The 22,405-nt window shown below is 43.5% G+C and overlaps 1 protein-coding gene across 6 annotated transcripts in view; it reads left to right on the top strand.

Moving 5' to 3' along the window:
- NEDD4L (NEDD4 like E3 ubiquitin protein ligase) overlaps positions 1–22,405 on the top strand; it is a 259,415-nt gene that overhangs the window by 207,229 nt on the left and 29,781 nt on the right. For all 6 annotated transcript variants that reach the window (XM_035101003.2, XM_035101002.2, XM_060280348.1 and 3 more), the window contains 6 exons: positions 5,482–5,613; positions 7,778–7,897; positions 12,241–12,441; positions 14,320–14,397; positions 15,870–15,924; positions 20,202–20,260. In XM_035101003.2, coding sequence (XP_034956894.1) covers positions 5,482–5,613; positions 7,778–7,897; positions 12,241–12,441; positions 14,320–14,397; positions 15,870–15,924; positions 20,202–20,260 — 645 coding nt within the window. The remainder of the gene's footprint in view (positions 1–5,481; positions 5,614–7,777; positions 7,898–12,240; positions 12,442–14,319; positions 14,398–15,869; positions 15,925–20,201; positions 20,261–22,405) is intronic.

Genomic DNA, 22,405 nt, shown 5'->3' with positions numbered 1-22,405 from the left:
ACATCTGATGGGAGGGTGGGTGCAGCTACCGAGAAGGCCCTCTACCTAGTTCCCTGTAAACTCACTTCTCTCAGTAAGCGTATATTATACACACACACACACACACACACACACACACACACCTTACCTTTCAGCTACATAGACACCAAACAGTAAAATTATAATATAATTTTAATATAAACAACTGAAACAGTTCAAATTATAAAGCCCCACATCAAAAAGAACCCACAAGATAATAGGCACCATTTTTCTTACCCCCCGGCCTTCCTGTACATCATTTTGGACCAGGCATTTGAAGTTTATTCCAGTGTATTTTTATTTCTTGAAAGGCTGCTTCCCAGCTTCTTCTCTCACCAAAAGAGGAGGAGTAGGAGGAGGAAGGAGAAATGTGTGTACATTCAGGAATTTTTAAAACTAGGAGCAGAGCGTTTATCTCCGCGATCCCTAAAGGGGAAATATTTGCTGAAGTTTTGACTTAATTTTATTTGAATGCCCACCTGTGAATTCTCTCCATTTGGACCAGTGTAAATAGGGATGCCATTGGTGATGGGCATGGGAGACGGTCGAAACAAAACAACACTCAGAGGGAAAATACAGTGCAGGGTGCTTTGCCAGGTCCCTCCTCCATAGCCCAAGTGACTGGAAAATTCCAGGGGGAGGGGCAGGGAGGATATAAGCCCAGCCAGTAAGCAGAAAGCATTAGTGACCACAACCAATTCCACCTACATACACTCTAAAGGTAAAAAGAAGCGGGTGGCGCTGTGGTCTAAACCACCGAGCCTCTTGAGGTTGCCGATCGGAAGATCAGTGGTTCGAATCCCCACGACAGGGTGAGCTCCCGTTGCTGTGTCCCAGCTTCTGCCAACCTAGCAGTTCAAAAACACACCAGTGCAAGTAGATAAATAGGTATCGCTGCAGCGGGAAGGTAAATGGCATTTCCGTGCACTCTGGTTTCCGTCAGTGTTCCGTTGCGCCAGAAGCGGCTTAGTCATGCTGGCCACATGATCCGGAAAGCTGTCTGTGGACAAATGGCGGTTCCCTCGGCCTGAAAGCGGAGAAGAGCTTTGCACCCCATAGTCGAATTCGACTGGACTTAACCTTCCAGGGGTCCTTTACCTTTTTACATATACTTTGTATGGGGCTTAACAGCAGACTGGCTCCAGGTTTGGAGAGACTCACAGCAAGAGGTCCTCAAAGCAATTTCATTTCTGCATGAATGTGGTGGTGAATGGACAGGCTTATATAGGAGGAGGGAAAGGGACCAGAGGTACTTCTACAGTGACTGCTTAAATTGTCCACAATGCCCTGCAGTAAAATAACATTAATTCAGGGTGTTGTGGGCCATTATAACAGCAGCTGTCCAGCACTTACCAGAGTGCCCACAAGGGGGGAGGTACAGCAATGCCAATGCGGGTGGCGCTGTGGGTTAAACCACAGCTAGGGCTTGCTATTCAGAAGGTCAGTGGTTCGAATTCCCACGACGGGGTTAGCTCCCGTTGCTTGGTCCCTGCTCCTGCCAATCTAGCAGTTCGAAAGCACGTCAAAGTGCAAGTAGATAAATAGGTACCACTCTGGCAGGAAGGTAAACAGCATTTCCATGCGCTGCTCTGGTTCGCCAGAAGCAGCTTATTCATGCTGGCCACATGACCCGGAAGCTGTATGCCGGCTCCCTCGGCCAGTAAAGCGAGATGACCGCCACAACCCCAGAGTCGGTCACGACTTGACCTAATGGTCAGGGGTCCCTTTACCTTTACCTTTACAACAATGCCATCATCAGTGGCTGCCCAAGAATCCACTGAATGTTCTAACTTGGTCCTCACAACTTTCATATCTCTTCTCGGGCCGTGGAGGCACATACTGCTTTTCAACTTGGCTACAAGTACTTTGAGCATAGTGGTTTTAATTAATACCCTTAGCATTGGCAGTGGTACTAATCTGAAAACAATACAAAAATCTACAAGGACAGCAAAAGTCGACAGAGGTTCTAGTTGTTCATTTTTTGGAGAAAGCTTTGCGTTGCAGCAGCATGTTAAAGATTATACCGGGCGGTCTAGAGTATTGGCACTGATTCTTCAATCTATTGCCATTTCTTCACTGGCTATTTCAAGTAGGGGGCTTACATTAATATAAATTAGCTTGAAACAGAGAGGAAGGGGTAATGGCTAAAATGCATGAAAAGTGTTTTCTTGGAAATGAAAACACTGCTTTATTGATTTTAATCTTTGCGAACCATGGGTTAAAAAATTGATATAGCCCAGAAAGGAAATTAGTTACTTGAATAGCAAGAGATAACTTTTTATTCCTAGGCAATTGCATTATTCCCTGTCTCTGTTGACATTCATATTGAGACCTTACTAACTTTTCACATGGGCCACTTAAGCACTGTAAGGGAAGAAAGAAATGCATCACACACCCTAGATATAAAAAAAATATATAATTGCTTGTGCTAACTTGCATTTTTTTGATGCACATATAGAAATAATTACTATACAGTCAAACCTTGGTTTACGACTACCTTGGCAAGTGACCGCTTTGGCGAGCGACCTGGACCCGTGGACCCGGAAGTGTTTACATCCGGGTTCCGTGGTGTCAGATGCAATCTGCACAGCGCATGCGTGCGCAGAAGCCCTCTATCGCCACTTCGCACACGCACAGAAGCGTGCCTTCAGCGGGCAACCGCTTCAGCGAGCGGCCGCCTCCGCGGAACGGATTGTGGTTGCAAACCGAGTTATTGCTGTAATTTATATATAAATACATAATAAAGAGGAGGTCTGAGTGCCTGTTGAGTGTGCTGTCTGGGTGTTTTGTTTTGATGGGCAACTTCAAGACCCCTGCTCCACCTTCTTAGGAGTCTTCATCTAAATCCAGACTAGAACTGGACAAACCGCTCAAAAAGAGGACTGCCCAGAAGAATGGGACTGCCCCACTGCATAAGCGGAATATGCTTCATTGGATACAGCCCACAATCTCCTAAATTATTTAGGGTTGTATCCAAGCCCACTTAGCAGCGTAATTTTTTCGCTGTCAGAATATTTCGCGCTAGTAGAAAGTTGTTCGACAAGAGAACGCATTAGCAGGTTGCTGATAACTTTGATTGTGTGCTTCCGCTAGCAAACCTGGCGTGATGGATTCCCCCTGTTGCAGAACGTTAAGACTTGCCCTTCCACTACCACAAGATCCCTTTGGAGACAGGCCCCATCCCTTTTTGCACGTTTAGTATTAGTTTCCCCTCAACTTTAAATCAGCGGAGACATTTTTGGAGCAAAAGGATATGCAGACAAGGGAGAGTGTACCAAACTCTGATGCCAGCTGAGCATAAAATATCTGTTAGCTCTTAAGAGGATGACACACACGACTGCTTGGTTTCTTGTGTGTCTGTGTCTGTGTGTGTGTGTGTGTGTGTGTGTGTGTGTGTGTGTGTGTGTAGAGATATAGAGACTGCTGAGCAGCCCTTTCTGGCATTTCCGTCTTTTTTCTCTCTAGTCAACATTAATTAATCATCATTCTCACAACATGCATTTTTTTAAAAAAGCACCACGTTTTTCAGAGCAGGAGTTACCTCTCACCTTCTTTAAACAAAACAAAATTCAAAACAATTTTCAAATCTGTACCCACAATTCCATCTGAAACTGTTCCGGAGAACATATAAATGTTCTTCAGCACCCACGATCAATTCTTGCTTCAGCTTCCTGAATGCGTGGTTTTATTTTTTACTTCCACAGAAAGATCACAGACTTTCATCCACGTAGGTTGTTACTGATGTATAGCAATTTCTTCCCCAACTGTGACCATCTCTGAAATTCTCACTCCATTTACAGTAAAAAAAAAAAAACCACCTCGCCTTGGTAACAAGGGGAGCTTTTTCACGTTTCTATGGAGACTTCTAAACCATGGAGACTTGGTTTAGTTCCTGGTGTTGTGGTCGGGCCTCTGATCCATATCCCCACTGCTTACATTTGAGTAAGAAACCACAGGCTACATATTAAACATAATGTATAATTTGACCTTCAGTGACTGTGTGTGTGTGTGTGTGTGTGTGTGCAGATAAATTCCTTTGTGAATATAGGGGGAAAGTTCACAAACAGTGAAACCTACATTGTTTGCACTCTAGCCTGGTGCTTGTTTAGTTTTCCTGTCTTGTGTTGCCTCTATTGCCTTTATTGTTTTGCAACCAGGGGATCTCAGATTCTACGTTCATTAGTTATGAGGAACACCTTGACAAATGGGGGGGAATATCCTATGAAACCTCAGGGACCAAAGTAGGGCTCAGCAGTTGTTAGCAGGTGATTAGTAGGTGGTTTGCAGTGTCAATATTTCTGCCTGAGTGTGCAAGCAACAGAACAGATGCCTGCAAGAAGCCTTGGCCTTAAGAAGGAACATAGAAACCACTTGAGGACAATAGGAAGTTGCCTTATGTGGACTCAGACCATATTGCATACAACACTGACTGCTAGCAACTGTCCAGGGTTTCAGGTAGAAGACTTCCCCAACACTACCTAGAGATGCCAGGGATTGAACCTGGTTCCTTCTGCATGCAAAGCAGGTGATCTGCCACTGAGCCAGTGTGACTGTAGTGATTAGAGTACCAAACTAAACCTGGGAAGACCCAAGTCCAAATAAGTTCACAGGGTGACTCTCAGTCTAACCCAGTGTTTCCCAAGCTTGGGTCTCCAGCTGCCATTGGACTACAACTCCCATCATCCCAAGCTAGCAGGACCAGTGGTCAGGGATGATGGGAATTGTAGTCCAAAAACAGACCCACGTTTGGGAAACCCTGGCCTTAACCTATCTCAGAAGGTTGTTTTGAGAATAAAAAGCAGAGGCAGGGGAGCTTCATGGAAGTAAGACACCATAAAAACAAGAATACAATGCTCAAATATTTGCAAATTCCATATATTAAACAATGGATGGGGACATATCTGAAAGTCTGTTTCATTATTAACCAATGCATTTGGATTCAAGGCAGCACAGCCTGCGACCCAGCAAAACAAATATTGCCCACAAGCCACGAAGGGTTTGACGAGCCGCCTGTTTCTGCTGACTTATTGCAGCTAGGGAAACAAACAATTGCACATTGTTTGAAGGAATGCTGGTAAATGGGAGTAAACTAATTTTGTTCTCGGTGCTCCTGGCATTAGTGTTTGATTCTGCTACGTCTTTTTATACTCTTCTGCTCTTCCTGCTGCCTGTCTTTCATGAACAAACGGTATCTTCAGCGAGGATAAAGTGAAATACGCTTCTCTCAAGCTGGACAATGTTTGTATCCCTCTTGATTTCAGCACATTGCAATTTTCTTGTCACTTTCTGTGACCCATGCTCCAGAGGATGGAAATGAACCCTTGTGTATCTGAACGTGAGCCTGCCTTCTAAGAGGGAGGTGCTGTGCAGACACACACTTCCTGGTTGCACTGCTGCAAATGTTGTTTGTACGAATGACCCGCTGTCACATAGTAACACTATGGTAATTTCTTGCATAAACAGCCATCAGTGGCCTATGTACATACGACACCGGGCTTACCTTCGGGCTGGGAAGAGAGGAAAGATGCTAAGGGTCGCACTTACTATGTCAATCATAACAATCGAACCACAACTTGGACTCGTCCTATCATGCAGGTACGGAACTTGCTATCCAGAGAAAAGCAACAGAATGTTTATAGAGTGTTTGGTTGGTCGTTTCCATTCCGTGGCCGTGTCAAATTTCAGAGTGACAGCTATGCGTGGGGGGAGGACAGTTTCTGGGGAAGTAATTGGTTTTAGCTGAGGAGACCATGCATTGACTAAGGAAGGATCCGCTCTGTTTGGCGCAGGACAATGCCAGTTTCAATATGCATATCCAACACGGGAGGTGCGCATCGTGACACATGTCCACCCTTTATCCGCTTAATAACACCTGCACTTAGGGGGGGCAGGGCTGGGTCATTGCAAGGCAGTGATGGGCTATTTTGTAACTTGGTGAAGAGGAGCAAAATTTTCTGTTCCTGCTTGCCTAAATGAAGCCGTGGTTGTCAACCTGCAGCAAGAGCGCTCGCCGTTTTTTTTCTTGTTGAAGACAAAAAGCTATCTGCATTTTAACAAAGTAGAACCCTTAACAAAGTAGAATTGCTTTCCTTGGAGCAATGGAAATAGGGACATCCTAAGGAAAAGCGGAAAATCCCAGGCACAGCTCAGAAACTGGGACAGCTTCTGTAAATCCAGTGCTGTTCCTAGAAAGTAGGGACACTTGGAGGGTCTGTGAAAGGCTAACCCGTATTAAAGCTACAATTTGAAGTGGGTTTCAAATCCTGACTTAAGGGGAAGCTGGTTAACTGTAACCACTGTTAACACCAGTGCCAATCAATTGCTTAAGCTGTATAAGTCAGCAGCCAAGAAAGCAAGTGAAATTGTACATGAGCTGACCATGGCCAGAAGATAACGTTCAAAACCAGGCAGAAGCATGGAGCAGCAGTAAGCGGGTTATGTAAACAAGCAGGCGCAGAGAATAAGCAGTGATTTAGGTAACTAATCCTTAACTAGCTGGTGGGAGTTGTATTACTGAGTATTTTTCTAAGAGCTTGGTGTCATTTATACATCAGACTGGTTCAAGCAGGAAGCTGTGAATGAGCCTCTGGGTGACTGTAGCAGCTGTCTGTTCCAACCGCGAAGAACCAGCCCTTTTCCCATACCTACCACTCACTCATCTGCTCACCCTGCAACGGGTCCTGGGTGCTTTTTGCAATAGCAAAGAGGAACAAGGGAATTCTCTGCGACTTGTTCTTTTCTGCTACTCTTAGAGGTCAGGTGCTGTGGTGGAATGGGGAGGTGAAATGACTGCATCGAGAGAAGCCAATGTTGAACCTAACTTGAGCAAAAATATAATCTTGGGCAGCCAAAAGTTATCCCACTTAGGGAACCTTTTGGGAGCAAGTAGGCAAGCTACAGTAAATGTGGTAGATGAAGAAGCATTAGCCACTAAGGCTTATGTACCTGTTTCATAATAATAAATAAACTGGTCCTGGTGTTGTACTATATATATTTTTTTAAAAATAGGGAAAGTAGTAATGGGGAAACCTAGTGTGCACAATATGAAGGAAGAGGTAGTAGAGGCCTTGAATCCACAAACAGACCCCCCCCTCCCAACCCCTGGATTTTAGATCTTGTGCACACAAATTGTAGCCTTCCAAAACAGTGGCTAAGAGGGCTGGGCTTTTTTCTCCCTTCCTCATCCCCCATCGCCCTGTAATTTGAGCTGTCTAAATGCCTCACCCATATTGGTTTGATCTAATACAGTGGTGCCTCGCAAGATGAAATTAATTCGTTCTGCGCGTCGCTTCGTCTTGCAATAACTTCGTCTTGCCAAGCGCGGTTTGCCGCGGCAAAAAACAAAACAAAAACAAAAACCTCCAAAAAAAATCGCCTTATGAAGCATGGCCATAGAAAACTTTGTCTTGCGAGTCACCAAACATATCGCAAAACGCTTTCGTCTTGCGAGTTTTTCGTTGCGCGAGGCATTCGTCTTGCGAGGTACTGCTGTAGTTATAAAAGCCTTCACTCTTCAAAAAAGGTACTCCTAAACATTTAGAATGCAATTGAAAAGCAGAATTTTGACAGCATGGCAGGAATTGTTCCAGGTGTGATTATTATTATTATTTTTTCTAGGCAGGAATGTTATTGCTGAAAACGTTATTTAATAATTCACCGACCGGTGCAAACGTTTGGAAATTATTTGATCATGAAATGGCTCGTCTTTTGGCGAGGAAGGTCATAACATGTAGCTAACTTGTGTTTGCCTCTGAAATAGCTTGCTGAGGATGGTGCGACTGGGTCAACATCAAACAGTAACAACCATCTAAGTGAGCCTCAGATCAGACGGCCTCGTAGCCTCAGTACTCCCACAGTAACATTATCTGCACCACTTGAGGTGAGAAGTGTGGTCTCCAATTCCCAAGCCTTCCCTTCCTCCTGAATTCCCATTCTCTCTATCTTGTTGTTATTCCTTATTTCAACTTCCAGTTTTCCAGTCAACTTGTCAGTCTTTTGCAAAAACTCCTTTGTGCCTCAAAAAAATTACATTTGCGTCTTACAGTTTATTTTCCTCCTCTATCTTTATTTTGTGCATTTTCACGTTGCTGCTCTGACCAGTTCTTATGCTGAACAGTTAGTAGACATGCTCCTGTTTTTATTTCATATCTTGTAGGATCATCACTTAAGAAATATTCAAATTGTTTATTTTAATTTCCTTCTTTTTTTGGTTGTTTCAGTCAACAAAGCAAGGGCATGTAGATTGAGTTATGAACGTAACTTTTCAATTTGACTCTTATTTTCTGTTTTGCATTTGAATATAAATCCTTTAGTTCAGTTTGTTCTATGAAGATGAGCTTTTGGTTGTAAAGTAGATATTGTTGTTCACTGCCAAACATTTAGCATAGCTACATTTTTGTGCTCAAGGGTCAGAAAATCTAGGCACTTTCAATGTGATATAATTCTATTCAGTCTGCATTGCTGAAAACATTTCTGGTGAAGGGAAGTAATTTCCCTGCTGAAATTAATTCTTTTGAGATAATACAAAGATACCCCTTTATAATAATAAAAAGCAATATCTATTGAAAAAAACTCATTTGATGAACCACATGCAACCCATCTCCCCATTCAGATTGGCCCAACTTTCAGATCTCCTGCTGATTTCTGCTTTTGGACTTTCACATACTGCTGCTTTTCTAAGAAGTTATTTATTTATTGCACTTATTTCATCCATTTGATGAAGTATTTGCTCAAAAATCATAGGTGCACATCAGAAAAAAAGCCAGCTACAGAATCAAAGCAAGTGAATATATTTTGTATTCTTCATTTAGCCAATGGGCGAAATAGTCGAAGCAAAATTTCAAGTATGGTTGATACTTGGCCAATAAATTATTTTATTCTATTATATTCTAAAATATTCATGATTTCTGTATTGCAAGTGACAGTTGGGGAGGGGGGAAAGCACTGCAAGTTAAGTTTTCAGCCACTGAGTGTGACAGCCTTGTACGAATTAATAATCACAGTGGATGAAACACTGAAAGGTTGAAATCGGAAGTAATGATTTTTGCAATTACATGAAGTCAGATTCTCAGTGCACCACATATTTAAATATCACAGCTCAGAGTGTCTTGATCAGTGTGAAAAGCTGGCATAGGAGATATACCTGTGCACACTTTGAACACTAGACAGACCCCTTAGTTTAACTTTTTAAGTAATTAAATGGCATTACCCCACTAGCGTGGACGTGGGTGGCGCTGTGGGTTAAACCACAGAGCCTAGGGCTTGCTGATCAGAAGGTCGGCGATTCCAATCCCCGCAATGGGGTGAGCTCCCGTTGCTCAGTCCCAGCTCCTGCCAACCTAGCAGTTCGAAAGCACGTCAAGTGCAAGTAGATAAATAGGCACCACTACAGCAGGAAGGTAAATGGCGTTTCCGTGCGCTGCTCTGGTTCGCCAGAAGCGGCTTTGTCATGCTGGCCACATGACCTGGAAGCTGTACGCCGGCTCCCTCGGCCAATAACGCGAGATGAGCACCGCAACCCCAGAGTTGGTCACGACTGGACCAAATGGTCAGGGGCCCTTAACCTAACCCCAATAGCAATCAGATTGTTGGATACCCCCTGAGCCTGGAGTGCCAGAGTGAGTCATGTGAACCCTCCTAGGAGGCTCAATATTGTCTGTACTTCATGGCTGCTGTCCTCTGGGGTTTCAGACATTCCCAGTCCAATCCCTGGAGATGGCAGGGCTTGAACCTAAAACCTTCTGTGTGCAAATTGGGTGCTTTGCCACCAAGTTATGCCCTTTCAGGGAACAACAAGACCAGCACACAAATGAGACCAGCCTATGCAACCTTGCTTTACAAAAATAATGAGTAGTTGAAGGCACAGATGATTCCTTACTTTGAAAACCCACCAATGAGATTTCTCATTGCCAGCATTTTATGGCAAGAAGGATTCAGATTGTGAATCCCTTTTTGCCACTTCTTTGCCTAAGGAGGCTGGGTGGCCAGTGTTCAAAACCCTCGCCACCAAGAAATGGCCCACTGCTGCCAGCTTCCCAGCTCCGAACATCTGTGCTTACCACATGCTTACTCCCCTGTGTTACCACATCCATGCGCACGCATGCTATGTGCACCCGATGAATGATGCGTGGGAGTCCTCATTTTAAACACATACTCTCAGATCAGGGCAAGGTCTGAAGGCACCTAAAGCAGACATCTCAAGAAGGTGTGGGTTTGGTCAGTGCCGAGGTGGGGCACTTCCACCCACTCCAATGTCCACTTCTTGCCTGCATACAGTATACAGTCTGCATCTTAATATGAAAATTTAGCTCCTGTCTCTTCCTCATCACATTGTTGAGGAGAGGGTTTGTTGCCCAGCAAAGTGTAACTTATATTTGAAGGGCCCAGTGATAAGATCAGGAAGGGTTTTTTTTAAATTTGTTTTATATATGGAATTGCTTTTATTTGTTTTTGCGCTTTTCTTCTTTTAGGGTTGTAATTGTTCCTTTTGTTTTATAATTGCATATTTCATTGCTGCAGCCCACTTTTGGGGCCTTATGGTGAACAGCAAGTAAGAAGTCAAATAAAGAAAGAAGGGAGGGAGGAAGGGAGGGGAGAGAGGATTTGGGGCTCTGGAAAAATGGCCAGAATGCACTCCTCTCCTCAGTCTCGTCCCCGCTCCCTTCTTCCTTAAAGATAAAACGTTGCTTTTATTTTCCGTTTCATGCTGTGGATTCTGAGCGTTTAGTTAAAATTGTGACGTTATACTTGGTAATAAAAGGCAGGCTGATGCCGTAGTGCAGTGATGGCCAAACTTGGCCCTCCAGCTGTTTTGGGACTACAGTTCCCATCATCCCTGACCACTGGTCCTGTTAGCTAGGGATGATGGGAGTTGTAGTCCCAAAACAGCTGGAGGGCCAAGTTTGGCCATCACTGCTCTAGTGCACTGAAATACCTATGCTGCGGATTTTGGGGTGATGGGGTTGCATTATGGTGGGTGATGGGAGTTTTGGGTTTCTCACCACCCGCTTCCCGAAAGGGTATGCCCTCGGAGGTGAGATTCGGGGCTTGCACTGTCTTCTGCATCTGTCTCAGCCTTACCACAATACAGTCATACCTCTGTTTAAGTATGCTTCAGTTCGAGTACTTTCAGTTTAAGTACTCCGCGGACCCGCCTGGAACGGATTAATCCACTTTCCATTACTTTCAATGGGAAAGTTCGCTTCAGTTTAAGAACGCTTCAGGTTAAGTACGGACTTCCAGAACCAATTACACTCATACTGCGGGTTAAGTACGCTTCAGGTTGAGTACTCCGCGGACCCATCTGGAATGGATTAATCCACTTTCCATTACTTTCAATGGGAAATTTCGCTTCAGGTTAAGTACGCTTCAGGTTGAGTACTCCGCGGACCCGTCTGGAACGGATTAATCCACTTTCCATTACTTTCAATGGGAAAGTTCGCTTCAGGTTAAGTACAGACTTCCAGAACCAATTGTGTACTTAAACCGAGGTACCACTGTAATAACTTTGTGTGTGTGTGTGCGCGCACGCGCTTATTGCGCGTGCACATGTTTAAAGTGCATTAGACAAGGAATAATGGCGGATTTCCAGGCAAGGTAGTGATGGGGATGATTATGCGCTTTCAGTCCTTTTGTCCCAGGTGAAGATCTCTGCGGTGTAGTGGTTAGTGCACTGGACTAGAACCTGAGAGACCCGGGTTCAAATCCCCACTCAGCGACCTAAAAGTCCACTGGGTAACCTTGGGACCAGTCTCTTAGCCTAACCCAGGGGTCATCAAGGTTTACCTCGCCTGGCCAGTTCACTCCAGCGGAGATCCCTCCATGGGTCGGATTGCATGCGTGTGAGTGCATGTGCCCGCGATTTCCAGTGTCTGCACAGACGCGATTTCCAGCACCGCAGAAGCGAGTCCCCACGCCGTGCAGGTTTAGCGCAGCGCATGGGGACTTCCTGAGCAGGTGGCTCAGTTTGGGGGCTGCTCGTGGGCCGGTTAAACGCCCCCCTTTGGCCGCTTGTGGCCCTTAGGTTGCTGACCCCTGGCCTAACCTACTGAACAGGGTGGTTGTGAGGATTAAATGGAGAGGCAGAGAAGAGTGTGTGCCTCCGTCAGCTTCTTCGAAGTGGGATAGATATGTAATAATGAATAAAAATATTTTTTAAAAACCTGGCATCTTTCACACTATAAGACGACCGTCTTGATTCTTAACCGCTGCTTCTTCCCACAGGGACTGATCAAGGACTCTCCTGCGCGAAGAGCTGTGAAGGACACCCTTTCCAACCCGCAATCTCCACAGCCTTCTCCCTACAATTCTCCCAAACCACAGCATAAGTTGACGCAAAGCTTCTTACCTCCTGGCTGGGAGATGCGAATAGCACCCAATGGCAGACCTTTCTTTATCGATCATAACACAAAGACCACCACATGGGTAAGAGGAATTCCAAATGTGTGTATCTTTTGCGGGGGGCTGGGGGCCGGGAGGGTTACAGGGGTTCACAGCAGAGACCAGAAAGCAGGTGAAAGTTGGGGTGGGAGCGGAAGGGAGTGGAGAGATACCACAATAAATTTCAGCAGAATTCAGTAGAGGGTAGTCTACAGGCTTCTTCTACACTTCTTTCTTTTTTTGAACTATCGTTTCAGCCTGTAATGTCCCCCCCCCCCCCCCGGTAAGCTAATCCATGGAACTTTAAATATTATGTTCTCCAGCTTCTTAGCAGCAGCTCAGCGGACGCACATTATGCTTTAAAGCTTTTGCCCTATAACCCTATATTGTATGCTCTGTGCCGAAAATAGCCAGTTTCTGCAACTTCTCCAGTCAATTATTATTGTTGTTGCTAGGCCACGGTGCTTGGCATTTTACAATAATATTTGATTTGATTTAAAAAAAAAAAAAAGACATGTCCTTTCCCTAAGGAGCTTTCGGTGCATTCTGAGCTCATTTGCTTTGCTCTCTAGTCGTTTACATCCAGGGAAAGCTCAGTTGGTAGAGCACAATACTCTTAAATCTCAGGGTCGTGGGTTCAGGCCCGACCTTGGGCTAAAGATTTCTGCATTGCAGTGGGTTCGACTCGATGACCCTCATGGTGCCTTCCAACTCTACAGTTCTATAATTCTTTTATCTCTGTGATCTCTGCACACACAACACCATCTTCAAAGCTTCTCTCTGTATCCCGCCGGGCTGCTTTCTGTTATTCTCTTATTGGCATAGAAGGCTGCCTTTATACCAAGTGAGACCATTGGTCTAGCTAGCTAAGCATTGTAAATGCTCACCGATAGCAGCTCTCCCAACCTTCCTGTCTCACGTTCAGCCTCCCGGGCTGCTCCAGACACAGGGAAATAAATAAAAAAGGTGCTACAATATCAGCCTGCATATCTGGGCATCTGCAGAATAATTGAAATGGAGTGAAACTGCATGGCGAAAAATAAACTGCAAACCTCTGACCAGCTGTACGCAACCTTGTAGGTTTTAATAGGCTGCAATCCTGTCTAGTCATCAATTCAGTGGAGCTAAATAGGTTTAGGATTGCAGCCTTTAGAAAGCCAGGTATGAGATTTCTAGCTATAAGGTTTGAACGAAGCCCATTACATTATTTAATAGGTTGCTTGAAAATTCAGCATGCATTTTGCTAATCGGCTATAAGGAATGTTGTTTTCACAGGAAGGGGGAAGAAGCTAAAACAGTTGCACGAGTTACGGTTGAAAATGGTTTGCATCTGCTCATTTGAACTATGCATTCCTTTAAAATACAGGTGAAACTCGGAAAATTAGAGTATCGTCGAAAAGTGCATTTATTTCAGTAATGCAACTTATTATTTTTTATTTTTATTTTAAAAATTTCAAATGCTTTCTCCACAGTAATAAAACAAATAGTTACAATATTACAAAAATAAACATCGCTATTACATTTCATTAATTACATTCCATTTATAATTGACCCGCCTAAGGACAAATAATTACAATTACAACAAATAAAGGCTTGACATATCTTGCTTTGCTTGTCATCCGTCTATCTCATATATTGGTTTCACCTTTTAAATTGCGTTACTGAAATAAATGCACTTTTCGACGATATTCTAATTTTCCAAGTTTCACCTGTAGCTGTGTACATGGTTTGTGTTAAGCCACAAATGCAATAGTGGGTTGCAAGGAGGTTCAGTATACAAAGTGACTACTTCTTCTTAGAATCAGAGAATTAGTGAAGAAATGGCTTTGATAGGGGAGGCCCGAGTAAAGGTGTAAATATGAAATGGATGCGTGTGCAGATCCAGGCTATGGCGTTCTTACAGCAACTTGCTTGTAATTACAGGAAGATCCGCGGCTGAAATTCCCAGTACACCTGCGTTCAAAAGCTGCTTTAAACCCTAACGACTTAGGTCCCCTTCCTGTAAGTATCCATCTCCACACGTTCGTACAGTTTGATCTAGACGCTTGCTGCATGTGTGGATGGATTTGTGTGCGGTGGCGGTTGTGTCTGCTGTTCCTGCTGCTTTACTGTGAACAAAAACGTGTTCCCCCAGAGTCTTTCTAACAGCACTTTTGAAGTGTCCAGTCACACGACTGCTTGGCTGCGATGCCTGCCCATTTAGCTGTGGCATATGAAAGGACAAACGCAGCCATCGCTGGAGGTTAAATCGCTGCACGGTCTCTGGATTCTGGGTGGTTGCTACCAAATCAAAGGCAGCTAGGCTTCAATGAGAAGGAAGACTTGCAAATATCATCATTAGGGAATATGACTCGTTTCATAATGCATTCTCAGCCTGCTAATGGAGAAATGTATATATGTATATATTATTCTCCCCCGTTCTTTCATAGGCCTTCACAAGGCCAGCTTAATGGTTGGATTCTTTTCTGCAGCGTGAAAGGAGAGTCTGCTTCGTGGCTTTAATTTACACAAGTAAATGACAACTTTGCATTCCACACCGTCCTCCGAGAGGCAGACTATCTGTAGGATTGCAGGAAGGTGCCACTGGCTTGCATTCTAGTAATAAGAAAGGGAACCGATTTTGTTCTTCTCAGTAGTCTCTTCCCCCACCCCAACCCACACATTATGTTTACCCCCTGGGAAAAGCTGTGTTGTGTTCCATTTGTACGTGCCCCTATTCTAAAGGCTAAGAATAAAACTATTCTAAGAAGCTGCCTTAACGCCTTGGGAGCCCCGAACAGTCGAGAACCGGAAGTGAGTGTTCCTGTTTTCAAACGTTCTTTTGGAAGCCGAACGTCTGACAAGGCTTCCGCGGCTTCCAATTGACTGCAGGGGTCAATTGGAATGGATTCTGTTCGACTTCCGAGGTATAACTGTACTGCCAGTTCTGACTGCAAGCAGCTCTCCCACATCAGAAGCTTCTCTGAGCCCTGCTCCCTGAGAGTAGAGAAGCCAGGGGCCGAATCTGGAGCCTTCAGATTGCAGCGCATGCCCTCTCTGTCTTTCTCTACTCTGGCAATGTTGACTGCAATGGAGGCTTTGCTGTTGGGAACACCTCTGTCCAGACCTAGAATCCGACCGTTCTCCAGGAACGAAAGCAGCTTCCGTTTGGCTTCGACATTCTCCCTGTCGGTTGGTTTGATGGGAAAGAACCAGACCCACGTATCATCATTTGGTACGCGCAATCTGGTTCCCTTCCCTGGAATAGGTGGTATCCATTGTGTGCAAGAGAGCCATGCGTTCCTCGGATCGCACATGGCTCAGAATGCAAAACCGAACCTCAGAACAACTGTATATACCACGTGGAGCATTCTTAAAAGGGAGAAGAAGATAGGTTTGCCTGCTTGAAATAAGCTGCACATTAGTACATCAATAAATATTAATTCTGCTGATGTTGCTTTGTTTATTTATTTATTTTTGTTCTTTAATTACAGCCTGGTTGGGAGGAAAGGATACATTTGGATGGAAGAACGTTTTATATAGATCATAGTAAGTAGGCACGCAGGTTCTACAGCAAGTAGATGAAGGGAGGTAATCAATATTGAAGTGAAAGCTTTGTAATTTTACTCTTCATTTAGGAAGCCAGGTGTTGATATGTGGCGACAATCATACCCGAGAATTAGTGCCTTCCTACGGTACTGTATAATTCACCAAAAGCTTGCTTTTAATTGGCTCATCAAGCTTTGTCCCTATTTGATCTTGTGAAGCATTAACATTTATTCTTTGTGGTTGTTTTTGTTGAACTTCTTTGGATTTATTATTTTATTTTTTTGGTGTTGTGGATGGATCCCATGGCTTATATGCACTTATTAATAAACGAAAGCACACTCTAGGAATAGAAAATAAGATGAGAAAAAAATATACACAATGTAGCCACAAGTCTGTCTATGTAGGCAGTAGAAGAAATTTTCAATATAATCATCCCCCCCCCCAACAAATTACTCAAAGAAGGTCTTGGGGCAACGCCAGTTCTGACCTTATTTTCTATTTGTGGCATGTTAATCTTGCACTCTCCCTGTTAATCTCTCTACACTTCTGTTCCTTGAAGTTCCAGTGTAAATGGTGTTTCATTGTAGACCCTCTGAACAAGTGTGTGGGTCTTTGTTGTGTTTTGACTATCAAGTGGCAACAGAAATAATTTGTTCTTCCGCTGGGGGTGTTTGTGATTTTCTTTCTTTCTTTATATCTTCATGAATACATATTGCTCATTAAATATCTTCTTGAGATATTAAAAAAACAGAAGAAAGTAGTATTGAGCTTGTAAAATTAACTTTTGTAAAAAAAAAAAAATCAGTGCTCCAGTGTTGTGTTCTATGTTTTCCTTGGAACTCCATAGAATTAACCACTATAAGTATCTGTAGTTGTATAGTGCCAGGTTTTTATTCTCAGTTAAACTGCTTGGGTAAAGTAGCTTACATATTTTGCAAGTGCATGAATAGCTTTTAAGTAGTATCTTGGCTTTAGTATAAGGAATATAATTCATACACTTTCAGAACTAGATTGGCCCATTTGTGTGTGTGGGGAGGGAGAACACCTGTATTTAACTAAGAAACTGAAGCTTAAAGTTGCCAGTTAGTTACCCCTTATTTTTGTGCATCTTCCACCTGTGCCAGTATAATATGTCTTCAGTGTTGAAGCCTGTGGCACAGGGTTGGGTACACTGCGTCCTAAGCATTGATTTGTTGCCACTCTCAATCTTTTTGCTGCAGCCCCAGGAAAGGATTTTAATTCTCCTGTCGCAAACACGGTACCCCCAGCATCAAAATCTGGGTACGGGGTGATGCAGTGGTCACTTGCCGTTGCCAGTGCTTTAAAACCGACTCACTCCCATGTTGAGCGTAATATTCCTGCATTGCCTGAGGTTGGACTCCAGTCAAAGGCCCCTTCCAGCTCTACAGTTCTATGATTCTATTATTCCTTATGGGTGTTGGAAGTTCTTAGGAGGCTACTTCATACCTATGTTCCCTTAAGTAAGTCACATGCATACGCAGCTGTGCCACGGAATCATAGAATTGTAGAGTTGGAAAGGGATCCCAAGGGTCGTCTAGTCCAACCCCTTGCAATGCAAAGAATCTCAGCTAAAACATCCATGGCAGATTTCCATCCAACCTCTGCTTAAAAACCTTCAAAGAAGGAGAGTTCTGTACTGGCCGAAGCAAGATGGCTGTGCCCAGTTCTCCTCCTAATAACCAGGCTCCATAGATTGTCCTGGGGCACGCGCGCACACACCCTGATACTGCTTAACACAGGCATGTCCAAAGTCCGTTTCGGGGGCCTAATCCGGCCCCTGTGGCAGTTTATTTCCTGGGGTAAAACCCTAAAAAAAAACCCTCAACAACTTCAACCCTAAAAAAAAGCTCACGGCCCTTCACGTCATCAAATCCGACCCCCTTTGAAAAAAGTTTGGACACCACTATCTTAACAGATTACCTTTTATTCTCAGACATTTCCAAATTCATTGAAACCATGAAGGGCTTTTAAGGCTCTCCCACCCACCCACCCACCCTCCACAAAATTGTAGCTGCCAAACTTCCAAGATACATCTTTTAAAAAACAAACAAACAAGGATATTTATTTCAGTCGAAGCCCTCTTGCATCCATCATGGTTTCAAGCAACTCTGGTTACTTTACCAATCGGCAAAGGGCAAAAATTGAGCCATTTGCAGTTTCTCCGTGATAAAACTGTCCTCAGTTTTTGAAAGGTGCGGAAAACGTTGCCGTGTTCATTTATTTTACAAATAAATAAACATTACTGTTGGAAGCCGCCCAGAGTGGCTGGAGAAACCTAGCCAGATGGGCAGGGTATAAATATTATTATTATTATTATTATTATTATTAATTATTATTAAAACATACATTTATGCTTAAAGAGGCCATATCAGTGAGCTCTATGGTCAAGTTATTTTAAGAGTTCTGCCATGATTCCCACCCCCTAATTTTGTGTGTTTGTGTGCTGCCAAAGGGTATATTGTTTTTGAGAGCCTAAAATTGCACTTGTGCACTGTTATCACTTAACGTGTGTTAGATAGTAAAAGTTTGTAATTTTGTTCCCAAATACAATGCTTTCCTACTTATGACTACTATTGCTGCAGTTTTTGAACTTTAAAAGAGCCCCAAATAATTCCCAGGACTGTTAGCTCAGTCGGTGGAGCATGAGACTCTTAATCTCAGGGTTGTGAGTTTGAGCCCCGTGTTGGGCAAAAAGATTCCTGTATTGCAGGGGGTTGGACTAGATGACTCTTGTGGTCCCTTACAACTCTACAATTCTATGATCCCCAGGCCTTGAGCCTTAAGTTGCTTCATGAATGCAACAGGATGGCAAAAGGATATTACGGAAATCTTTTCCACTCTTTTACACATAGGCTTGGAACATAAATCAGGCTCGTCACGCCACACTCTGGCTTCAGTGTACCCCAAAACATACAAACGCATTCCTTCCAAAGGGTTGCACAGATCTGTTCGCAGTCTTATTATGTGATACACACACCCAAATAAAAAGCAGACACGGTCACCTTAGTCACTGAGAGCCCCCATATATAAATGAAGTCTCTGCATTTCAGAGTCTTGATTGAAAGTCTCTCTGGGCATGTGAGAACTTCAGACATACGAACTGACCTTGCCACTATCCTAAATGGCACTTTTCCCTCCAGGTTGGGGAGCCTAAGGACGTTGAGGAATGTTTCTCAAATGCACAGTGGTCAGATTCCAGACCCAGGACAGACCACAAAATATAGTTGTGCTGAGAGGGGTGGGGGGGAGAGATTTTATATATAGTATATATATATATAATCTCTCTATCTTTAGGGTTTTGTTTTTTTAATCCCTTTGAGGGATGTATATGTATATGTATATATATCTCCTCAAAGGGATTTTTAAAAAACCCTAAATTTCCTTTATGTGAGCAGGAGATGCCTTTATAATTTATGCCATAGGTTCTGAAATGCCCTCTTCTTCACAAAGCTGTTTCCCAACACATACAGCCCTCTTGTCTTCCTCTAGCTTTCTCTCCAACAGTGAATATACCCCAGTAGCTGCCTGCTCCAGTTTTTTCTTCTTCTTCTCTCTCTCTCCACTAGGATTGTCTCCCATGCCCTATGAAATAGCAGGGCAGCTTTAAAAAAACATATAACTGAATTGATATTTTAAGGGTTCCAATTAAGTCTACTCTGAATTTGACAAACAAACAAAACAAAATTAAACAGGCTTAATTTCTAACCTTCTCCATTCTCTAGCGCTTTACCCATCCCACTCTTATCCTCTAGCATTTCATTCCAGCCGTCCGTCCTTACATTTATGAGCTAGTGGGATAGCCCTAATGTCTATCCCGGAAGTAGTTTTTAAATAAGCCATCCTCATAGAAACACAGAATCCATTTGCATTGTAAATTTAGTCAGGTGTTTGGAGCAGTTCATTAGTCCGCGTTTTTGCATATCTAACCTTAGCCGAACACAAATTATAAATCCCTGGAAAGAGGGGTTTATCATTTGTATCTGTGATACTATAAAGTCTTGTTAACTAATGAAGTGCTAGATTATAGATGGTATTTGCATTTTTGAATGGATGTTTCCCACTAAACAGTTGTGATGGGGGATTTAATGGATGGGGTGTACATAATTCCACCCCCCTAACACTGCAGAATGTAGTTATAAAGAGACAGGCGAGAAGATGAATGTTTTGTTTTTTGCTTTTTGCTTTAAATCTCAGTTTGGATGTAAAAAGAATTCTAGAAGAGAACTCATGTTGTGGTTTCTCTTGTTAACTTGCAGATAATAAAATTACCCAGTGGGAAGACCCCAGGCTACAGAATCCTGCTATTACTGGTCCAGTAAGTACTGAATGTAGAATTTTGTATAAAGTTGAGTTGAGGCATCTGTGATTGGCAGCTGGTACCCTGAGGATCATTGTGAGCAAAATAGTCCTGCTTGCTTTGAAGTCAAACTGCCCGCCCACTTTTCTCATTATCGGCTCTTGGCTTCTTTTTCATCATCTGTTCACCAGCCCCAAAATCATATCAATACACCCCAGGGGGCTTGATTCCACAAGCAATTCTGCTAGTGCAACGAGCCTTTTCTTCCACTTTTCCAGGGCCCTCTGTGCTACCTGCAATTGGCTTTGAAGCGTGTTGGGAGTCCCCCCCCCAAAAAAAACAGTGGGATGGGGTGGGGAGCAGAGGGAGAATTGTTCCATCTGGCAAGCTGCAAAGCTTGCGCCGATGGAGCAATTGCCATTAAATTCGTCCCAGAGTTTCCAAAGCCACCTTGGGGTTAGCAGGTGAGAAAGAACAGTGGTGCTGTGCATGTCACCTGCATAATGGTGGCACTCCAGATGAAATGACTGGATGATTCCTTGCAGCGATTTAATACAGGTACTTAGAAGCATGGAGGACAAGATGGAACCCTGAGGCATCCCATTGGCCAGGAAATGGAGCAAAAAGTCCCCCGGCACCATGTTGTGAAGCCCATTCCCCCCATCATAACACTATGCCTCCAGCCCAGAGAGGAGGCGCAGATACCATAGTAAGTGGTATCGAACAGGGTTGTATTTTGCCTATTCATTCCCTAGTGTCTCAAAATCAGACTAGAAGGGACGCATCCAATAAATGGTATCATCCAAGACTGACTATAGACTTGAGAGAGCTGCCACCTTCTCCAATCCCTTCCTCAGAAAGAGGTAATTTAAATACTGGGTGAAAATTATCCAAACTGATGGGGGAAAAAATGAAAAAAAATGAAAAAAGAGAGAAAATTATCCAAACTAAAACTATAGAGTTGGAAAAAGGAGCCTGGTGGCGATCTCCCCACCTAATGTAGGAGCCGACAATGCAGGGTGCAACTGCTGTGTCTGTGACAGGTGGCTGTCTAGCCTCTGCTTAAATACCTCCATCAAAGGAGAGCTTTCTGAAGTTGCCTGTTAAAGCAGGGTGGAACCTGGCTTTTCAAACAGTGGCCAACTTCATCAGGGCAACTGGGAACAAGCTTGCACTCAAGAGATGCATTGGCAACCTCTGAGGTCTGGATAGAAAACCCATCTCTGCCTGATTTTAATAAACAACTTTGCTAGTGCTCAGATCCTCAGGCTACACGAGCTGGAAAGAATCCTCAATAACAGATGTCTGTAAAAGTGGACTGAACCTTCTGTTTATTTTATTCTAACTGCAATAATGTGCTCCCCACAGTCATTGTTCTTTGTTTCTTTAGTGTGTGTGTGTGTGTGTGTGTGTGTGATGTGTGTAACACGACCAGATGATATCCCAGCAGGATCGATCTGCTTCTAATAAGAGTATACGGATATATTGCACTGCCGTGCCTAACTATATATAACAAATCTAGCAGTCAGAAGCTTGCAAGAGCTTAAACCAAGGGAACTGGTTTGTTATCCCAAGCTTGGGGGGGGGGGGGTTGCAATGGTCTAGAAAGCATGAGACAGGATGTTGGATTTTTTCAGTTTGTGGCAACTGTTAATCTTGTAAGTAATTGCAATTTTTCTTTTTTCAAAACAAATGCTCTTTGGCAGTTAATCAGTTGCTTGTCTTGAACCCCTAAATAGTTAGAATGATTGTGTGGGCGGGCAAGAGGACCCTTAATACTTCCAGCTGGGCAAGCTTTTTTAAAGTATTATTTTCTGGTCAGGTTTCTAGTCCCTGTGTATATGGGATGTAGGATTGGTGAGAGCAGCTCAGATTTTGTTTTGGCCCTCTTCTGTTATGATTCTGCTTCTCTATATTGCCTTGCTTGCTGGTTGATTTATGGAGTTTAATTGTACTCTACTGTATATTTTGTTGTAATGTGCTGTTCATTATATTTTGGGGCTTTGGGATGTAGAGCAGGATTTAAATAACAACAACATCCTCCCATCTTTCAGAGTCAACCTAAAACAGTTTTTTTAAAAAAACCAGACAAGGAATACTTCAAGGGTTGGGAAGGGGGGGTTATGTTTGTCCTTGGCCTAGAAGCCATTTTGCTTGGGTGCT

The sequence above is a fragment of the Zootoca vivipara genome, chromosome 11, assembly GCF_963506605.1.
Source record: "Zootoca vivipara chromosome 11, rZooViv1.1, whole genome shotgun sequence".
Taxonomy (NCBI): domain Eukaryota; kingdom Metazoa; phylum Chordata; class Lepidosauria; order Squamata; family Lacertidae; genus Zootoca; species Zootoca vivipara.
This window is presented reverse-complemented; position numbering and strand designations above follow the sequence as displayed.